The sequence below is a fragment of the Pecten maximus genome, chromosome 6, assembly GCF_902652985.1.
Source record: "Pecten maximus chromosome 6, xPecMax1.1, whole genome shotgun sequence".
Classification (NCBI taxonomy): Eukaryota; Metazoa; Mollusca; class Bivalvia; order Pectinida; family Pectinidae; genus Pecten; species Pecten maximus.
This window is the reverse complement of record NC_047020.1, coordinates 32,927,365-32,945,528: the sequence shown is the minus strand read 5'-3', so window position 1 is coordinate 32,945,528 and position 18,164 is coordinate 32,927,365. Positions and strand designations below refer to the sequence as shown.

General features: G+C 34.9%; 1 protein-coding gene across 9 annotated transcripts in view; it reads left to right on the top strand.

Annotated features, from left to right (window-relative positions):
• The window catches only part of LOC117329569 (H(+)/Cl(-) exchange transporter 3-like), a 71,834-nt gene that overhangs the window by 7,762 nt on the left and 45,908 nt on the right, over positions 1-18,164 (top strand). For 7 of the 9 annotated variants that reach the window (XM_033887576.1, XM_033887573.1, XM_033887572.1 and 4 more), the window contains exon 2: positions 1,827-2,206. In XM_033887576.1, the coding sequence (XP_033743467.1) occupies positions 1,927-2,206 (280 nt within the window). In that variant the 5' untranslated portion in view covers positions 1,827-1,926. Of the gene's footprint in view, positions 1-1,826; positions 2,207-4,628; positions 4,789-18,164 lie in introns of those variants that run through there. The other 2 variants (XM_033887569.1, XM_033887575.1) reach the window with 2 other exon arrangements.

The window sequence follows — 18,164 nt, the reverse complement described above, 5'->3', positions numbered from 1 at the left end:
TCATTGTTTTATCTTCTTTTATTATTTTTTTTTTTACAATTATATAAATATCATTTTTAATATGACTGTTTACATCAACCAGATATTATATTAAATATTCACAACTGTGATACACACATTATATACACATATATATAGTGACAGGACAGGAAGTCTGTTTCCAAGAAAATGAAATAAACTAAACATATTGATAACATTAACATATGTTAATGAGGAAGTTTTTTTTCCTAAATCATTTTATTTCCTCCTTTTGTGGTTTACGAAGGCCTGGTTTTTGCACCTGTTCTTTATATACCGGTATGTGTTATATTTTAAAGAACAGTTAAAAACAGGAAGTCTGCTGTTTTCAATATCTGAACAACATGTTCACCTAACATTGGCTGATTTCATGCAGTACCCATCATTGATATTGGTACAGAATCTGCTGATAGAACGATTTACCCAGAAATACTGAGGATCTGCCGAGGTGTGACAAGATGTGACTGTACATACTGTTTTTTCAGTCTTATATAGGAAACACAGTTACATATATCTAGTGTGAATTCTGTAATGTATTATGTAAAACTTCTGTTGTTATTCTTTTCTTTTTTTTTCTATTTATTTTTTGTAGGAACTTGTATTATTTATTTTTTTGTATCTGTTGTGTAATTAATGTGTCAGTTATTTTGATTTTGATTTACCCATGTTTATTTACCTTATTTAGACATGCATTAATCATTTCCAAGAGAGTTCCAGAATTAAAAGCCTGGCTATTTCAGCATGTTTTGTTATGCTTGGTTTGTAATGTTCAGTTAAATGGTTATACGTAACTGACATATTTATTTCAAAGATAAACAAAAATTCTTACCCTGATAATACTTGGATAATTTTAAATGCTGAGATATATATTCCATGCTACATAAGAAAAGACTTTTTGTTGAAGAATAAAGGGGAAAATATTGAGAACTCATATTAAAAAATATATAATTGAAATACATGTAATACATTGTATGGAATTGTGTAAGATATGTGGTAATTTGGTACTCACTAATTGAGTATCATTATTGAGTATCATTATAGCTTGGGCTCTTTAAATATTTTTTATTACAAATGGCTATATTCTGTTACACATTTTAAAACTGAAACCTCGTTTTTCAAGTTAAGGTGATATTATACATCAGGGCTTTTTTGAGGGCTTCTTGGGGCTGTTAATGGACCCCATTCCCAATTGAAATTATTTCATATTTAAGTCATATTACCAAAACTTGCAGTTGACTCCTGAAAAAAATATTTTCCAATTCACCAATTATTTCCTCAAAATGAGACAAAAAGACCCCTTCCCAAACTATTGAGAAATAGTCCTGTATATTATGACATAATTCTGTTGACATTGGAGTATTAAATACAAAATATACCAAAAACTTGAAGTTATTAAACCAAAGTTTATGGGGGAAATGTTGGTAATGATAACAAACTAGTATATATACCAGCCCCAAGGTCTTTGTGTCACAGATAAGAGCAAACTTCGAATTCCATATTTATCAATATTAAGATAGTAATTAAGCTAAAATTGGTTCACAAATTTGAACATACATACCGCAGCCTCCCAAAATACATACACTCTCCAAACACATGCATGACCATATGATTATATGTAGCTGTTAAAAGGACATTTAACAATACAGAAGGAAAAACACTAAACTTCAATATTATTTATTTTTTGCACTAAGAGAAGGGCTTATTTGAGAATCAATATAGTCCACAAACAGTATACCAATTAACATGTTTTAACATGAAAGTTTTTATTTGTTTGTAAATAAATGTATTATATTTTTTTAATTTTTCAGACTCCTCTATGAATGACAGCTACATAGGGCCTTAGGTGGTCGCTGGGCTTGAACATTGGTAGCATATGATGCTAAAAAAAAGGGAGATAACTTGTGTAAAATGGATGTCGACTCGTTCAATGAGAATGATCTCCTCCTTTTAGAGAATCACATGGATGTCGGAGCAAAGTTCCTAGGTGGCGGAGCTAATGGCACTGCAGACTCGAGGAGGGACGGGCGACAGGACCATGGTCAGCGCAGTGTAAGCAGCACAGATGATGAACTGCTGGACATACGCACTGACCGTTTGGGGCCAGATCGCTTGGGATCTGACCGCTATGAAACACTCGGCTACATGAATGCCGACTATGATGAGGAAGAGGAGGGCAAGTATCAAACAAGTAAGTACTTGTTTTTTTTTTTTTTTTTTTATCAAATCCAGAAGATTTTAAGTGCGCCTGAGAGATGAAGTCTCATGTGATCTTTTCTATTTGCCATTTGTCCGGCGTCATGCATCTTCTGTCCACAGTTCATAAACAATTTACATTTTCGACTTCTTAATAACCAAGAGACCTAGAGACCTATAGAGACCTGATATTGGGTCCAAAGCATGCTGGGGTGAAGGACTATAAAGTTCAAATGAATGGCCTTGAATGCCAATCAAGGTCACAGGGATCAAATTAAATATGTATGCTAAAATCTTTAAATGACTTATCCTCATTAAGCTAGATCCCCAGAGACCTGATGTTTGGCCTTTAGCATGCTGGGGTTAAGATCTATCAAGATTGTTGAAATTAATGACTTTGACCTCCATCTAAGGTCACAGGGGTCAAATATGCTAAAATCTTCAAACAAGTCGTCTTCTCATTAGGCAAAATGAACAATCTTGACCTACATTCAAAGTCACAGGGGTCAAATATACTAAAATCTGTATAAACAACTTCTTCACACTAAGCAAGCTTAAGAAGCCCAGATACCTGATATTTGGCCTAAAGCATGCTAGGGTGAACAACGTTGACCTCAAATTCAAGGTCATGGGAATCAAATCTGCCTAAATATATTAAAACTTTTTAAGGCCCTTGGATCTCAATTAAGATTGATTTATCATGTATTTTGTTTTTTATCCATTAAAGTTGATTTATCATATGTTTTACATGATAAATATTATAGCAGCCAGTGTGTAATAATAAGTGTAATATACCTACAATATATGTTTTTACTCAAGTTAACAGTCTACCATGTGGTCTACCTTTCATTGAAATATTTTGGTGTCAGAAAATTTTGGTGTTGTTTCCTTAAAACAGGGTGATTTTATTTTCGCATTTCTATCAACCCTTTGTCAAATCTTGGCATATTTTGATCTGCATGTTACAATACCCTCTTTAATGTTTTGCCATCTGAGCTGGATATATATACAAACCGTTGGACACTGTTGAGTTCACAACTGATATAATTGAAAAACCTATTTTGTTCAAAACACAAATTAAGCAGTCTGGGTCTTTTTAATTATTAAGATGTATTTTTAGTTCTACCAAACTTACATACCGGTACCATATATACCAGTTGTATCCATTTTGACAAATTTCCCTCAGTGGAGTTTACTTTATACGTACCCCGTTGGAGCTAGGACATTTCAATTAAAATTTGAAAAATACAGCATTGCCCATACAGTATGGTCATTGGTCACAGACACTTTTAGAAGGTGACCTGTTTGTATTACTGAGGCTTCACTGCGCAGTGGTCTGAGACGGAGCCCTAGTACATGGTTATAAGGAAAATTTACATACCCCTAAAAAAAGTATGAAAATAGACAGAGTTCATGTTGACTCTGATATACATTGTATACAGTCTGCATAAATCTTAAAAAGAAGTTAAGAATCTCGAATATAACTTTTATGAAATAGTCAATGTTCATAACCTGTGCAAGCATAAAAGAATAACATTTGTGCTGTTGAAGTTGAAAATTTAGATATTTAAACTTTAAGCCAAAAAAGAAATATCTTTTGGACACAATGTGCATAATGGTGATTAATCCAAATAATATTTGTCTGAAATTTAAACCACAATGTATATGCTTAATATAATAAAGTATATCGACATAGTGGAAACTGATGAACATACCTGTACATACTTCGGCTGACTCCTTGCCTTTAGGTGTTGGACACATGAATTTAGTATCTTACCTCATGCTGTGTTTAAATGATCTTAAAATACGTAGGTGGACAGCTTTATCTATACTCACTATTATATATACCAAAGTCCTTGTCAGAATTTCTGTCTATGATTTCTGTGACCTGTACAGCGCTGTGATTTCTAAAGCTTGAGATCTACAAGAAGCTTATCTTTTAAAAACCGTTCTGAAACATTCTGACCCGTATTGTATACTTAATCTTGCAAAATGTATACAACGTCTATGCAGCCACACAAAAGGCTATTTAATTTGAATCCATTGAATGGGAACCTTTTGTTCTACGACCCGTACATTTTACCCGCCTGACTATGTCAGTGTATATTTAAATTAACAGTACAATATACGTACATGTACTATTCGTTTACATATTTAAACCTGTGCAATTCTACATACATGTAGAAGAACCTGAAACTATATTTCTTCGTTACTAAGGTTTTAAATTGGTGCAATTATTTTTTTGCCAGTGAGGAATTCGAAGATATGGATATACAATTTCAAATGCTTGACTTTCTTGAAGATTCAGTATGACAGAGATTTAAATTTAAAATCTTTTGGTATATGTTTTGGATTTTAAATTCCAACTTAGAAAAGGATATCAAATATCAGGAAGAATTAGTGCTATACATACACATTGAATCTTTATCATAATGGCGAAAATTCAAAGACTGATATCTTCAACTTCCATAGAAAGTGTAAAAATGGAAGTACGGGACTATTTCAGTGATACGGGAGATTATCTTATGGATAGTGGCAGTGAGGAAGGGGATGGTGAGAAGGACCCATTCCTAAACAGTAAGTGTGGTGTGACCTTCACAGTGTGGGGTCAGGGGATTCCCTATACACATGTACAGACTCAATAGTCAGTTTATAATTAGGGTACAGAATGAAGGTATGAATTGAAGTTTCATCCTAATATTAGATGTGGAGCATATATATATACACTATCACTGTCAAGTCCAATGATACTGTGTCTGACATGTAGACTGTATACAGTTTATTAAGTGTTTTTCGCCATAGTATTTTTTGTTTTTCACAAATTGTTAGATTTTCCATCCGTTGTTATATATTTCTTCTTTAACATCAAACCATTAATTTACCGTTATCTTTTGTTTTCACCCATATGACTTCTTGTCATAAGAGAGTGAAATGGAAATAAGTTTGAATATTACCCCAAATACATTGGATTCCCCACTACTCATACATGTGATTGTATATATCTCATATTGTTCCTCAGCAATCAAGCATACAGAGAGAGCGTACCGGAGGTAATACATTTTAAGCATAAGAAGTCATTCACTATTTAGCTCAATGCTCAAGAAACTGCTCAAGCCCCTGATTCCAGAACTATAGATGACGAAATATTAGGTGTCCAACCACCAACCAACATTGATGACATATTGCATTTTAAAAGTGGAATTTCAATCACTGAAATTAAGTTCCAACACATATACCCTAATTGAAATGGCATAATGTTAGCTGAAGTGTATATATAGCAATTGAAAGTTCAATAGAAATGTGACCGATTTTAGATATTGGATTCATGTATAATGTGCATGACCTGATATGATGAGGTCATGACCTTGTGGGGTAATTATTGACTTGACCTCTCATGATTAACTGGGTATCAATAATCATATAATTATCTACGTTCAAATGTACATTTACACTCGGAGTGATGTAAATAGAAGTTGTTTATAAGCTTGGTTTGGGAAAGGCTGTACTGTGACTTGGGATAGCTTATCAGTATTAAGAAGTTAATCTGTACAGGCTTCTGCTGTCTATAATCCAGCCGAAAGATTAATATAACCGACATATACATGTTTTAATTTGAGTTTATCATACACTCCTCTAAAGTGATAGGATACATATTATTTCTTGTATAACAATTCTTTTATGGCAAAATTAAATGGCAATGCAGTACAGTAATTTTGGAAAATAAAATAAAAAAAAAATAGCTTTTGGCAGATATCATTTGACTACGAACAAATTTGCATTGACAATTTATCTCCATTTCTGTCAAATCAGGAGCAGTGTTTCACAAATATATCTTCTGTACTAGCAAAAACATTCACCTGAATTCATGAAGAAATGTTACCCTGATCAAGATGGATGATATGTGTCGTTATCATGAAGACAATATAGTATTACAAGTGATCATGAAGCAACTTTGTCTTCACAGTGTACTCCACTGAGAGGGGGGATAACTCTGTACATCTTAACATCAAGTTGCTATACATGTACATTTTTTTGTATATAGAAATTTAGAAATTGATTGAAGGAATATATATTTAATAATTTAAAAAAAAAAAGTTAAATTGTGATAGACCCAGAATAAATCACTTTAATAAGAGGAATGGCTTTTTTTGTATAGAAAAAAGGTATGTATTTATCAAAGAAATGGATCATGGACTGGATGTGCAAAACCAGAAAAGGGAAATATTGACTGAAATGACTCAATGACTCGTAAGGGAGTGAACCTCATAATATAGGACCATGTTAGATTATAATTAAGGAATGGGACTATAAATTTTTTGATCATGGAGGAAATGATAGAGGAGGAAAAGAAAGACGAAAAATTATATTGCGAATGCTAGATTTGTTTCTCACGCACTTTCTGTATAACAATGATATATCAACCAAGCCTGGTATATAGTTGCATTGTAGTATGGACATCACAACATACCCTACAGATTACATAAAAAAAAAAAATTCTGTTGTAATTTTGGGCTATAAACCTTAGCTTTTGATAAATTGATAATTAATCTTTATTGCTTCTCCAATTGATTTACAAATTAATTCTATCATAAATCAGATATCTACTACAATTGTACTCTTTCTTTTCAGAAAGAGCGATTTTGGGGTAAAACTGACATATTTAGGTAAATTTTGGAGGATTAGTGATTTTGCAACAATGTCTATAATGTATACTGCAGGGTGCTACCATACTATTTTGTGGAGATTTTTTTTTTGGTGGTTTTGGGGGGAAAAAATACTTTAAGTTTTCATGAATTTTGGAGTTTGATTAAAACTTAATGTACTGACAAAGCGAGACAGGTAGGGAATAATAATTAAAAACTAAAAATTTCTACCTACTGATAGTTTGAACGCTGTTTATAATCAACCCTATTTCGGATAATCTAAAGCAAGTAAGAATGTTTTTAATAGACTCCACTAAAAGCTGGCTTTCAGCCCCAGATTAAATGTTGACATTTAAATGTTGATTGCCTCTAAGTGTAGCGACATGGTTTGAGGGAGAAACCACATCTAAGAACAACTGTTTACTGTTAACAGCTGGTTTGCGATTATTCTTACTACACTCTTATACAGTATTAAACACCGAACCTTTGGTGACATCAGTTGTTCATATAGGCATGATGATGGGATTGTAGGTGTAATCTGATATAAGAAGATTGTACTGTAGTATATAGCTATGGGTGCCTCCAGAACCTGTAAATCAAGGTGGCGATAAAAATTGTTTACGTGATTCATCTTATATTTTAGTTTAGATGTTTTGGTTCCTGTAATTGCTACAGTAATTGTTTTGATTATCTTGGTTTGACCGAAATCATAATTGAAGTAAAAACGTTTTGCTTCACAGGTTTAAAGTGGATGTAAAAATGTATTACTATATTCAACCTATAAGTTCACTTGCCCCTATAAGTGCACCGGCCCCCTTTTTTTCCTGGGAAAAGATCAGGATGTTTGTGCTAATTTGACCATATTCAGGGGCCGCGGTGGCTGAGTGGTTAAGGTGTCCCAACACTTTATCACTAAGCCCTCCACCTCTGGGTTGTGAGTTTGAAACCTATATGGGCCATGACAGTTGCCAGGTACTGACCGTAGGCCGGTGGTTTTTCTCCGGGTACTCCAGCTTTCCTCCATGTCCAAAACCAGAGTAAGCCAGGGTCATTTAGGGACATGCCAGTGGCATGTCCCTAAATGACCCTGGCTGTTAATAGGACGTTAAACAAAAACAAACCAAATTGACCATATTCCTGGTATAGGCTGTATTAATGAATTTTTTATGAGTTTGTTATATAATTTGACCACCTGCACTGGTGTAATATGATGTTATATCAATTAACTGACAGAACTGAAAAAAGGATGGCAATTAAATGGGGCAATGGAAAACTCAAGCAACATCTGAAAAATGTTCAAAATAGTTTGTAGAGCGCTATTGACATGGATATAAAACTATTTTTGGATATAACAACATCTTCAGTTTGTAGGTAATTAGAGGACAAAGTTATAAATTGATACAATAATGATAATTAAGATGATATTAACATTTGAACTGAATAGCTGAAATGTACATGTATATTGTTATTATACTGACCCAGGGTATATATATAAAGCTCACATCACGGAGAGACAAAATCTAGCAGTTAAGGCAGATTTAGTCAAACAGTTTCTGATAAGGCAGATTTAGTCAAACAGTTTCTGATCAGGGACATCAAGATTTGTTTTTATTAGCCCACCATCATCAGATGGTGGGCTATTCAAATCGCCCTGCGTCCGTGGTCCGTCGTCCGTCCGTCCGTCCGTCCGTCCCTCCGTCCGTCCGTCCCTCCGTCCGTCCGTAAACAATTCTTGTTATCGCTAATCCTCAGAAAGTACTGAAGGGATCTTTCTCAAATTTCATATGTGAGTTCCCCTTGGTGCCTAGTTATGCATATTGCATTTTGAGACCAATTGGAAAACAACATGGCCGACAGGCAGCCATCTTGGATTTTGACAATTGAAGTTTGTTATCGCTATTTCTGAGAAAGTACTGAAGGGATCTTTCTGAAATTTCATATGTAGGTTCCCCTTGGTGCCTAGTTATGCATGTTGTGTTTTGAGACCTATCGGAAAACAACATGGCCGACAGGCAGCCATCTTAGATTTTGACAATTGAAGTTTGTTATCGCTATTTCTGAGAAAGTACTGAAGGGATCTTTCTCAAATTTCATATGTTGGCTCCCCTTGGTGCCTAGTTATGCATATTGCATTTTGAGACCAATCGGAAAACAACATGGCCGACAGGCAGCCATCTTGAATTTTGATAATTGAAGATTGTTATCGCTATTTCTGAGAAAGTACTGAAGGGATCTTTCTCAAATTTCATATGTAGGCTCCCCTTGGTGCCTAGTTATGCATATTGCATTTTGAGACCAATCGGAAAACAACATGGCCGACAGGCAGCCATCTTGGATTTTGATAATTGAAGTTTGTTATCGCTATTTCTGAGAAAGTACTGAAGAGATCTTTCTCAAATTTTATATGTAGGTTCCCCTTGGTGCCTAGTTATGCATATTGTATTTTGAGACCAATCGGAAAACAACATGGCCGACAGGCAGCCATCTTGGATTTTGACAATTGAAGTTTGTTATCGCTATTTCTGAGAAAGTATTGAAGGGATCTTTCTCAAATTTTATATGTAGGCTCCCCTTGGTGCCTAGTTATGCATATTGCATTTTGAGACCTATCAGAAAACAACATGGCCGACAGGCAGCCATCTTGGATTTTGACAATTGAAGTTTGTTATCGCTATTTCTCAGAAAGTACTGAAGGGATCTTTCTCAAATTTCATATATAGGTTCCCCTTGGTGCCTAGTTATGCATATTACATTTTGAGACCTATCGGAAAACAACATGGCCGACAGGCAGCCATCTTAGATTTTGACAATTGAAGTTTGTTATCGCTATTTCTCAGAAAGTAATGAAGGGATCTTTCTCAAATTTTCATATGTAGGTTCCCCTCGGTGCCTAGTTATGCATATTGCATTTTGAGACTAATCGTATAACAACATGGCCGACAGGCAGCCATCTAAGATTTTGACAGTTGAAACTTGTTATTGCTATTTCTAAGAAAGTGCTGAAGGGATCTTTCTCAAATTTCATATGTAGGTTCCCCTCGGTGCCTAGTTATGCATATTGCATTTTGAGACCAATCGGAAAATAACATGGCCGACAGGCAGCCATCTTCGATTTTGACAATTGAAGTTAGTTATCGCTATTTTTCAGAAAGTACTGAAGGGATCTTTCTCGAACATTTTTGTAAGTTCCCCTTGGTCTGTAGTTCTGCATATTGCATCTTGGGACCAATAGGAAAACAACATGGCCGACAGGCAGCCATCTTGGATTTTGACAATTGAAGTTATCGCTATTTATCAGAAATTGCTGAAGGGATCTTTCTGAAATTTCATTTGTAGGTTGCCCTCTGTGCCTAGTTATGCATATTGGATTTTGAGACCAGTCAGAAAACAACCTGCCCGACAGGCAGCCATCTTTTTTTTTGACAATTGAAGTTTGTTATCGCTATTTTACAGAAGGTACTGAAGGGATCTTTCTGAAATTTCATTTGTAGGTTGCCCTCTGTGCCTAGTTATGCATATTGGATTTTGAGACCAGTCAGAAAACAACCTGCCCGACAGGCAGCCATCTTTTATTTTGACAATTGAAGTTTGTTATCGCTATTTTACAGAAGGTACTGAAGGGATCTTTCTCAAATTTCATATGTAGGTTCCCCTTGGTCCCTGGTGTTGCATTTTGGGACCAATCCGTAAACAACAGACAGCCATTATCGCTAAATCTTAAATTTTATATATAGGTTCCCCTTGTTTGAAAAGTACTAGAGGGCTGTTTCTGAATTTACACAGATTAGTAAGACTTAGAGGAAGGGAAAAGTAGAGAAAAGATCAATCTGACATAGAACCTATAAAGATCATTCAATGGTGGGCGCCAAGATCCCTCTGGGATCTCTTGTTATTAAAACATGTTCAACCCTTTGTTAAGATAAAGTTCAGTCCTTATCCCACTTAGAGGTGTATCCCAGAAAATACACCCTATTTGTGTATTTAGCATATCATTCTCTAATTGTGCCGAAAACAGTTCCACAGTGAATGTTTAAGCCCCCGCCATTAATTGGGTGGGGGGGGGGGGGGGGGGGGGGGGGGGGCATACAGTGTTACCCATGTCTGTCCCTTCCTGTCCTGAGGCGTTGCTTCACATCTAGTCCGGTCCCTTAATTCCCGTTAACGTCCTGATGCAATGTTAAACCAGCTAATCTCAGGAACTGCTGATGCAATCCTCACAAAACTGTGTTTCGGGGTGTCATGTGGCAGCGGGGACATTTATGTCTTACAGATATTTTCTACTGTGTTGTAGTTTTGAAAATGATAATTAGTTTTATTTCATAAAAAGATTGGGGGAAAATACTCATATCAGCTCCCTGACATGCAAGGATAATAAATGTGTGTGAATCGAAAGACAATATGATTTAGTCAAACAATAATCAGGTGTTTACATCAAGATAAAGTTGTTAATGTCATAATCTGAATGCTAGAGCTATTCCACTGTGTGTTGGTGTACATTTCAGTAGGAAGCCTGATAGGTCAAATTTCAAAGTATTAGTAATTTTGATACTGGTGCATGGTTATACTGTACAACAACAGCTGTTTCAGTAACAAGTGGATTATAACTATTGGTGTGTAACTGATTATGGTCCGGTATATAGTATTAGTATTAAATGGCTAAAACCTTATATAGATAAAGCCTGATGACCTGGCTTAGGGCCTGAAGCTGGACATCTGGTACATAGGATATTACTATGGCTATTTATATAACGGATAAAAGTTACAATTGTCCAGTTATATAGCAATATATAAGGAATGTATAACAGTGGACAGAATTCAATGTTGTCCGGTGGAGATTCAGAGATTTAACAGTGAAGACTCTAAAATATAGAGGACAGAATTCATGGTTTGTCTGATGGAGATTCAGAGATTTAACAGTGAAGAATCATAAATATAGAGGACAGAGATTTAACGCAATGTACTAAAAGAGGACCTTATTCATGGTTGTTAAAGATATCCAAAGATTTAACAGTGAAGACTCTAAAATATAGAGGATGGAATTCATGTTTGTCCTGAGATCTGAAGATTTAAAATAGAGGATGGAATTCATGTTTGTCCTGAGATCTGAAGATTTAAAATAGACGATGGAATTCATGATTGTCTGGAAATCCAGAGTTTTAACAATTAAGTATAGAGGACAGAATTCATGGTTGTCTGGAGATCCGAAATTGTTACAGTTAGATGCTAAAATACAGAGGATGACATTCATGGTTGTCCAGAGATGTGGGGTTTTTACAGTAACTAAGACTACTTGAATAATAGAGGAGGGAATTATAAGTCATTGTTGTTTGCAGACTGGCCAGAGATTTACCAGTAAGACCATGAATTATAAAGGATGAAAATCGTGGTTTCTATGAGATCAAGACTTACAGCATTAAAGAGGATGGAATTGATGGTTGTCTTTATAAAAAAATAAATATAACAGTTTTAATATATTAAGATTTATAAGATAGAATTTCAAGGTTGCCTATACAAGAGTCGCAAAAATGATCAGGCCTAATTTGGACGACAGTTGGAACTCTCCTGGATTATAATATATTACTGAAATTCTCATCAGAATATAGTTACTTTTGTTTTTTGTATTAATTGTTAATAAAAAAGTACATGAAAACAAGGAAGTTTCATAATATGACTCAGGAAATATTATTAGATAAACATCCATGTTAGCTAGATGACACAAGGACTTTGAAACAGACAGGATGCAAATTAAGTTTGAAGAAAATGTGTGGAAAACAGTATTATACTGTCACTGTGTTAGACTTTCGAATGATTTTTAAAAAGGAGCATTTTATTGAATCAGCTGTAACCAACCTGTTGAACTGATTACCCTAAGTTAAGGTGGACATCATGGATGACAAAAAGAAATGGATATCTCATGGTAATGGGTGTGCAGCTCAATACAACATGCTGGATGAACACACCCCGATCGCATCGTACATCAAGTCCTACCTGTCTAGAGGTATATACAATGTATATGTATATAGATGTATCAGATTTACTAACATGTATAGCACTTAAATTGTGATATTACTACAGATAACAGAGAATGGCATTGATGATAACAATATATTAGTCCTGGTTTTGTTTATCAAGATTTTATAAATTTTTGTTCATTAATATTCTGAAATAAGCTGATTCAGAATTTCCTGGTAATAAGCTCAGCACGTATGATAGCAGTTGAGTAAACTTGCTGACATGTTCTTTCATTGTCTTGCAATAAGACCGATCCTACCTTATGATGGAATCAATACAATATTTAAATGTAGCATTCAATAAAACATCTTTCTTTGATGAATACATATGCATATATATTTAAATCACCCACTGATTTTTAAGTGCTATATATGGCCAAATAGGAATTAAGATATAGAGTTTACGTTCGCCAATGTCGCATATCAAACGTTGCTGAGGGGATTGGTATTACGGATGTCCTTCTCTTTTGTCTGTTATGAGATCTAGGCCTTTGATGACATGGCTGGTAAAGTTTCATGGTCGTCCCAATCAATAGTGAATTTTCACCAGGACATTTCAGAATCGAATGTTTACTTCATCCAATCTGTTTTAATTATCATCATGTACATGGGAACTGAGTGGAAGCTAGCTATAGCTGTTTGGCGTGGATCTGAAAAACACTGTATTTTCTAAGACTCTTTTTATCTTCATAAAACAGCCTGTATTCTTGGAAACTTTACTCTGAATATAATGCCTGTATTTCCTGTAACCCTTTATTTCCTGTAACCATGTATTTTCTGTAATCCTGTATTTCCTGTAACTCTGTAGGTCCTGTAATCCTGTAGTTCCTGTAACCCTGTATTTCCTATAACCCCATAATCCTGTATTTCCTGTAACTCTGTAGGTCCTGTAACCCTGTATTTCCTATAACCCCATAATCCTGTATTTCATGTAACCCTGGTCTTCCTGTAACCATGTATTTCCTGTAACTATGTATTTCCTATAACCCTGTATTTCCTGTAACCCTGTACTTCCTGTAACCCTGTACTTCCTGTAACCCTGTACTTCCTGTAATCATGTAGTTTCTGTAACCATGTTGTTCCTGTTACTCTGTGGGTCTTGTAATCATGTGGTTCCTGTAACCATGTATTTCCTGTAAACATGTATTTCCTGTAACCATGTATTTCCTGTAACCATGTATTTCCTGTAAACATGTATTTCCTGTATTTCCTGTAACCATGTATTTCCTGTAACCATGTATTTCCTGTAAACATGTATTTCCTGTAATCATGTATTTCCTGTAACCCTGTATTTCCTGTAACCATGTATTTCCTGTAACCCTGTATTTTCTGTAACCCTGTATTTCCTGTAACCATGTACTTTGTATTTCCTGTAACCATGTATTTCTTATGACCCTGTATTTTATGTAACCCTGTATTTCCTGTAACCCTGTATTTTCTGTAACCCTACAGTTCCTGTATCCCTGTAGTATTCTGTTGCCCAGTGTCCTATTGCTGCTTATTTCCTAGCCGTTAGCCTGTAATGCAATATTTCTGCACTGAAACATCCTGTAATTACCAAAAATCCTGTAACTTGTATGAGACTATATTCTTTAAACTTTTTTGGTATTATTGCTGAGGCAAATATTAGCGCTTAACTGAACTTAAACAGATTAGCAGAATGATAAAATAACACACCCAAAATACTTACTGTAGCAAAAAATATAAGGAAAGTGTAATTAGTGTTTTCATAATTAATGCTCTCAGTTAAAATAAGATAACCTCTAAAATGTGTAATTTACATTAGTTTTAAGGTTTTTATACCAATTCAACTTTAAATATATCTCTCACTCACCTCAGATAAACTATAAATATAATTTAATAAATAAAGTTTTAGGTAACCATTGCTTATCTTATTCTTACCACAATTACTAGTAATTTGTCTTCTTTTTTTTTGATGGTCTGTAAGCTTGGTCATCACAAATTAAATATGGTCATTAACTAGCCCAATTTTGTCTGCTGTCATCCTGATATTGGACAATTATCATGACCTGCTAAATATAGCAGATACTTGAATCATATATATTTCAGAAGTTAAAGTTTCAGTTCAATTCTTGTAAGCCAAAATAATCAAAATATTTATTTAAAACATAGCCTAAAATATCAATTACTAAACACATACACAAATTTGATAACTGACAGTAAAAATGATTCCTGCAGGCCTTATAATTCTATACATTGTGACCCTTTGAATAGCTGCTTTATCTGAATGCAGGTTTGTGAAACTACATTTTATTTCTCTCAGTTTAGATTTACCCATGATTATAAAACAAAATATTATCAGATGTCATTATCTGTGTTTGACCAAGTGTTTTAATGGCCAATAGGTGACCACTATGAACTGAGGGATAACCTGTTTAGTTTAGCAGTTGTCCTGTTCAGGGACCATACCTGTCCTTTAATGTTTATGGTTTGCAACAGATTGCAAAGTTATTTTCATACTGCAAGTCAACAACAGGTAAATATCAACATTTTGGGCCATATAGTGTTATCCATGTCCATCGTGTCCGGAGTGAGTGTCTCGATGCAATGTAACTAGCTAATCCCAGGAACTGCTGAGGTTTCGTGGTGTCATATGACCCCATGCATATTGAATGATCTTAAAGGCGACTAAATTTGGGATGTTGTCTTCTCTTTCTAAACAACTTTCTTCTGCCTTAAATGTCTCCCTTAACACTGCCTCACTTTTGGTCTTTAGTTGAGCGTTTGTCCCTGTGAGGAAGGCTTTAGGTTCTGTTCCCTAGCCCTGTAAAGTCAACATCAGTTTCGCGGTATTACAGCTGGGAGACAAACACAGACATTATACCACAGCCTCCCAAAACTCCCACACAGGAGAAGGCTGTCCTTAAATGACCTTAGGTGATGTTAAATGGACTTTAAACAATACAAAACCAAACCATACACCATACTTATATTATATATCACTTATTTCACAGCTGAATAAAATGGATTAATTCTTTTTACATAATCTGCTGGAAGAAACTAATCAAATTAATTAATTCTATAGAAGAACAGAATGTAGGAACATTTTGTATGCGTAGATATCATCAAGCTTACAATTAAGTGGTTTAGTCTTTTATTGCTGTGCTCCTGTGTGTGATGATTAAGCCTGAGAAGACAGCGGTGGTGTTTACAAGAAAATGGCAGGTCCAGAGACCCTTGTTAAGTTCACCCAACGTTAAGTGATCCTTATAGCTCTATCTAGCCGTCAGCCACGTCCTCTCGCTGAGCGCAGCTTTCTCCCGCATTTAAAGCACCATAGAAACGTTAATGAAAGCCAAATCACTATGAATGCAGAAAACATTTCATGCGGAAGTTTCATTGCATCATCAACCTCTCTACTTCAGCCGTTTTCTTTCAATACTTGATGAATGCTGTTTTTCTTTCTATTTATAGGTTAGAAGGCATCTCCTCTGTAATGTTTGTCAGAGTTGCTGACTCTTCAGCTTCTAGAATTAAATTGTGCATTGCTTGTAAACAGATACAATTTGTATGAAATTGTAGATTTATTTTTTCTTAATAACCCGAAGAAATTTTGTTGGAGTATATTTGAATTAATTCACTGCAAAAGTCATGAATTTTCTAAAATAATCTTGAGAGAACATGATAATCTAATTCAAGAAAGTTAAAGAAAAAAATTTTGAGAAAATATCCTTATTTGCATGCATTGGTTTAAGGTGAATCCCACTTTTAATGTACCGGTAGCTTGCATGCATAGAGTTCAATATCTAGTATTTTATTTAAACAGCATATGTGTATCATCTAGACTCCAATTTATATGTCTGCATTCATATAATGTAAAAGTGCCTGCATGTGTACAGTAAAGCCTAGTTTTACATATAGATTGTATATCGCCAGAAAGGATCCGGCCACGTCTGTTGGAGTCACCATACTTAACCAAAAAAAAGATGACCGTTCGGTATTCAGACCAAACTGTCCACTTTCTGATCTGTCATAATGAAGGGGGACATTTGATGTGTCCACCGCACATCTGATCTCCCTGTTCCAAGCTTCTCGTTGATCATGAATGACTAATAGCTTTGTTTGATCAATCTCATTATACCTCTTGAATTTTCATGGCGAAAAGCTTACCAGAACTAGGATGAGAAAGATGGCTTCTAGTGGAGGGGACCCTGTTGTTGTCTGGCCGTATTTACATACATATTGCTACCACTTTCAACCTACACGACCTTTTCTCTCCGTGATGCTTTTGTAAAGATTCCTGTTTGAGGATAATTGTCATCAGATTAGGACATTATGGTGTTTTTGCCATTTCACAGAAACACAAATATGTATGCATATTTGTAGCTTCTATTTATTCAGTTTGCACTCATTTGTAGTTCTTCCCTTTAGAATATTACGCAAGAATGTATTTATGGAACAATTGAGAATTGACAAAATGCATCTGGAGCAACAGACCGAACAGATTAGTACTGCTGTGTACAATTGTGTAACCACGGACTGATCTGGCCCCTTCGGTTTCAACTTAAATAAATTCCTTGACTTAATAATTTCAACAGGAAAGGAAATTCCTTAACTCAAAAAATTCTTGATTACAGAATTTAAGGGGAAAATGTGAGTTTTAAACCACCTTAAATTATGTAATGCTCCTATGGAAACTTTATGAAAGTGGCCCCTTGTGATCAGTTTATGGTTGACATATGATGGAACAAAAGCTATCCTCTTGGTCAGGGATGCAGTGTAATGGAATATACAATGTTTCCCAGGTTTCATTTGGCTTACAAATTTGAGAATTACCTTTACACAAACAATTCAGCTCTATATTGACAAGTAAAGCTGCCAAGTACAAAAATAAAGCACTGAAATACATGTCACATTTACAAAATACATGTACCCCGGTGTCATATAAAATATTGACCCCCATAAAATACTGCCCGGGTCGGTATTTCATGGGGATCAGAATTTTATAGGACATCAGTAATGATACCTGGTATATTACACAACTGGCCTATGTTAATCTTAATTACCTGCACTAAGACACCTGTGTAATAACTCTTTATTGTTAAATCATTAATATATATATTATATCACCTAGTTTTCACAGTATAGTGTACAACATTAACCTGTTGGAGACAAAAACTGCCTTTCTCATAGGTAGGGAAATTGGTTTGAGAGTTTTTCGCTTATATCTCATGTTCATTGTGTGTACCTGGTATATGATGAATAGAATCTCATACTTGTTTCTATGTAAAATTGACTGTATTCAATTATCGTTTCTAAATAATTTGTATAGTAATTA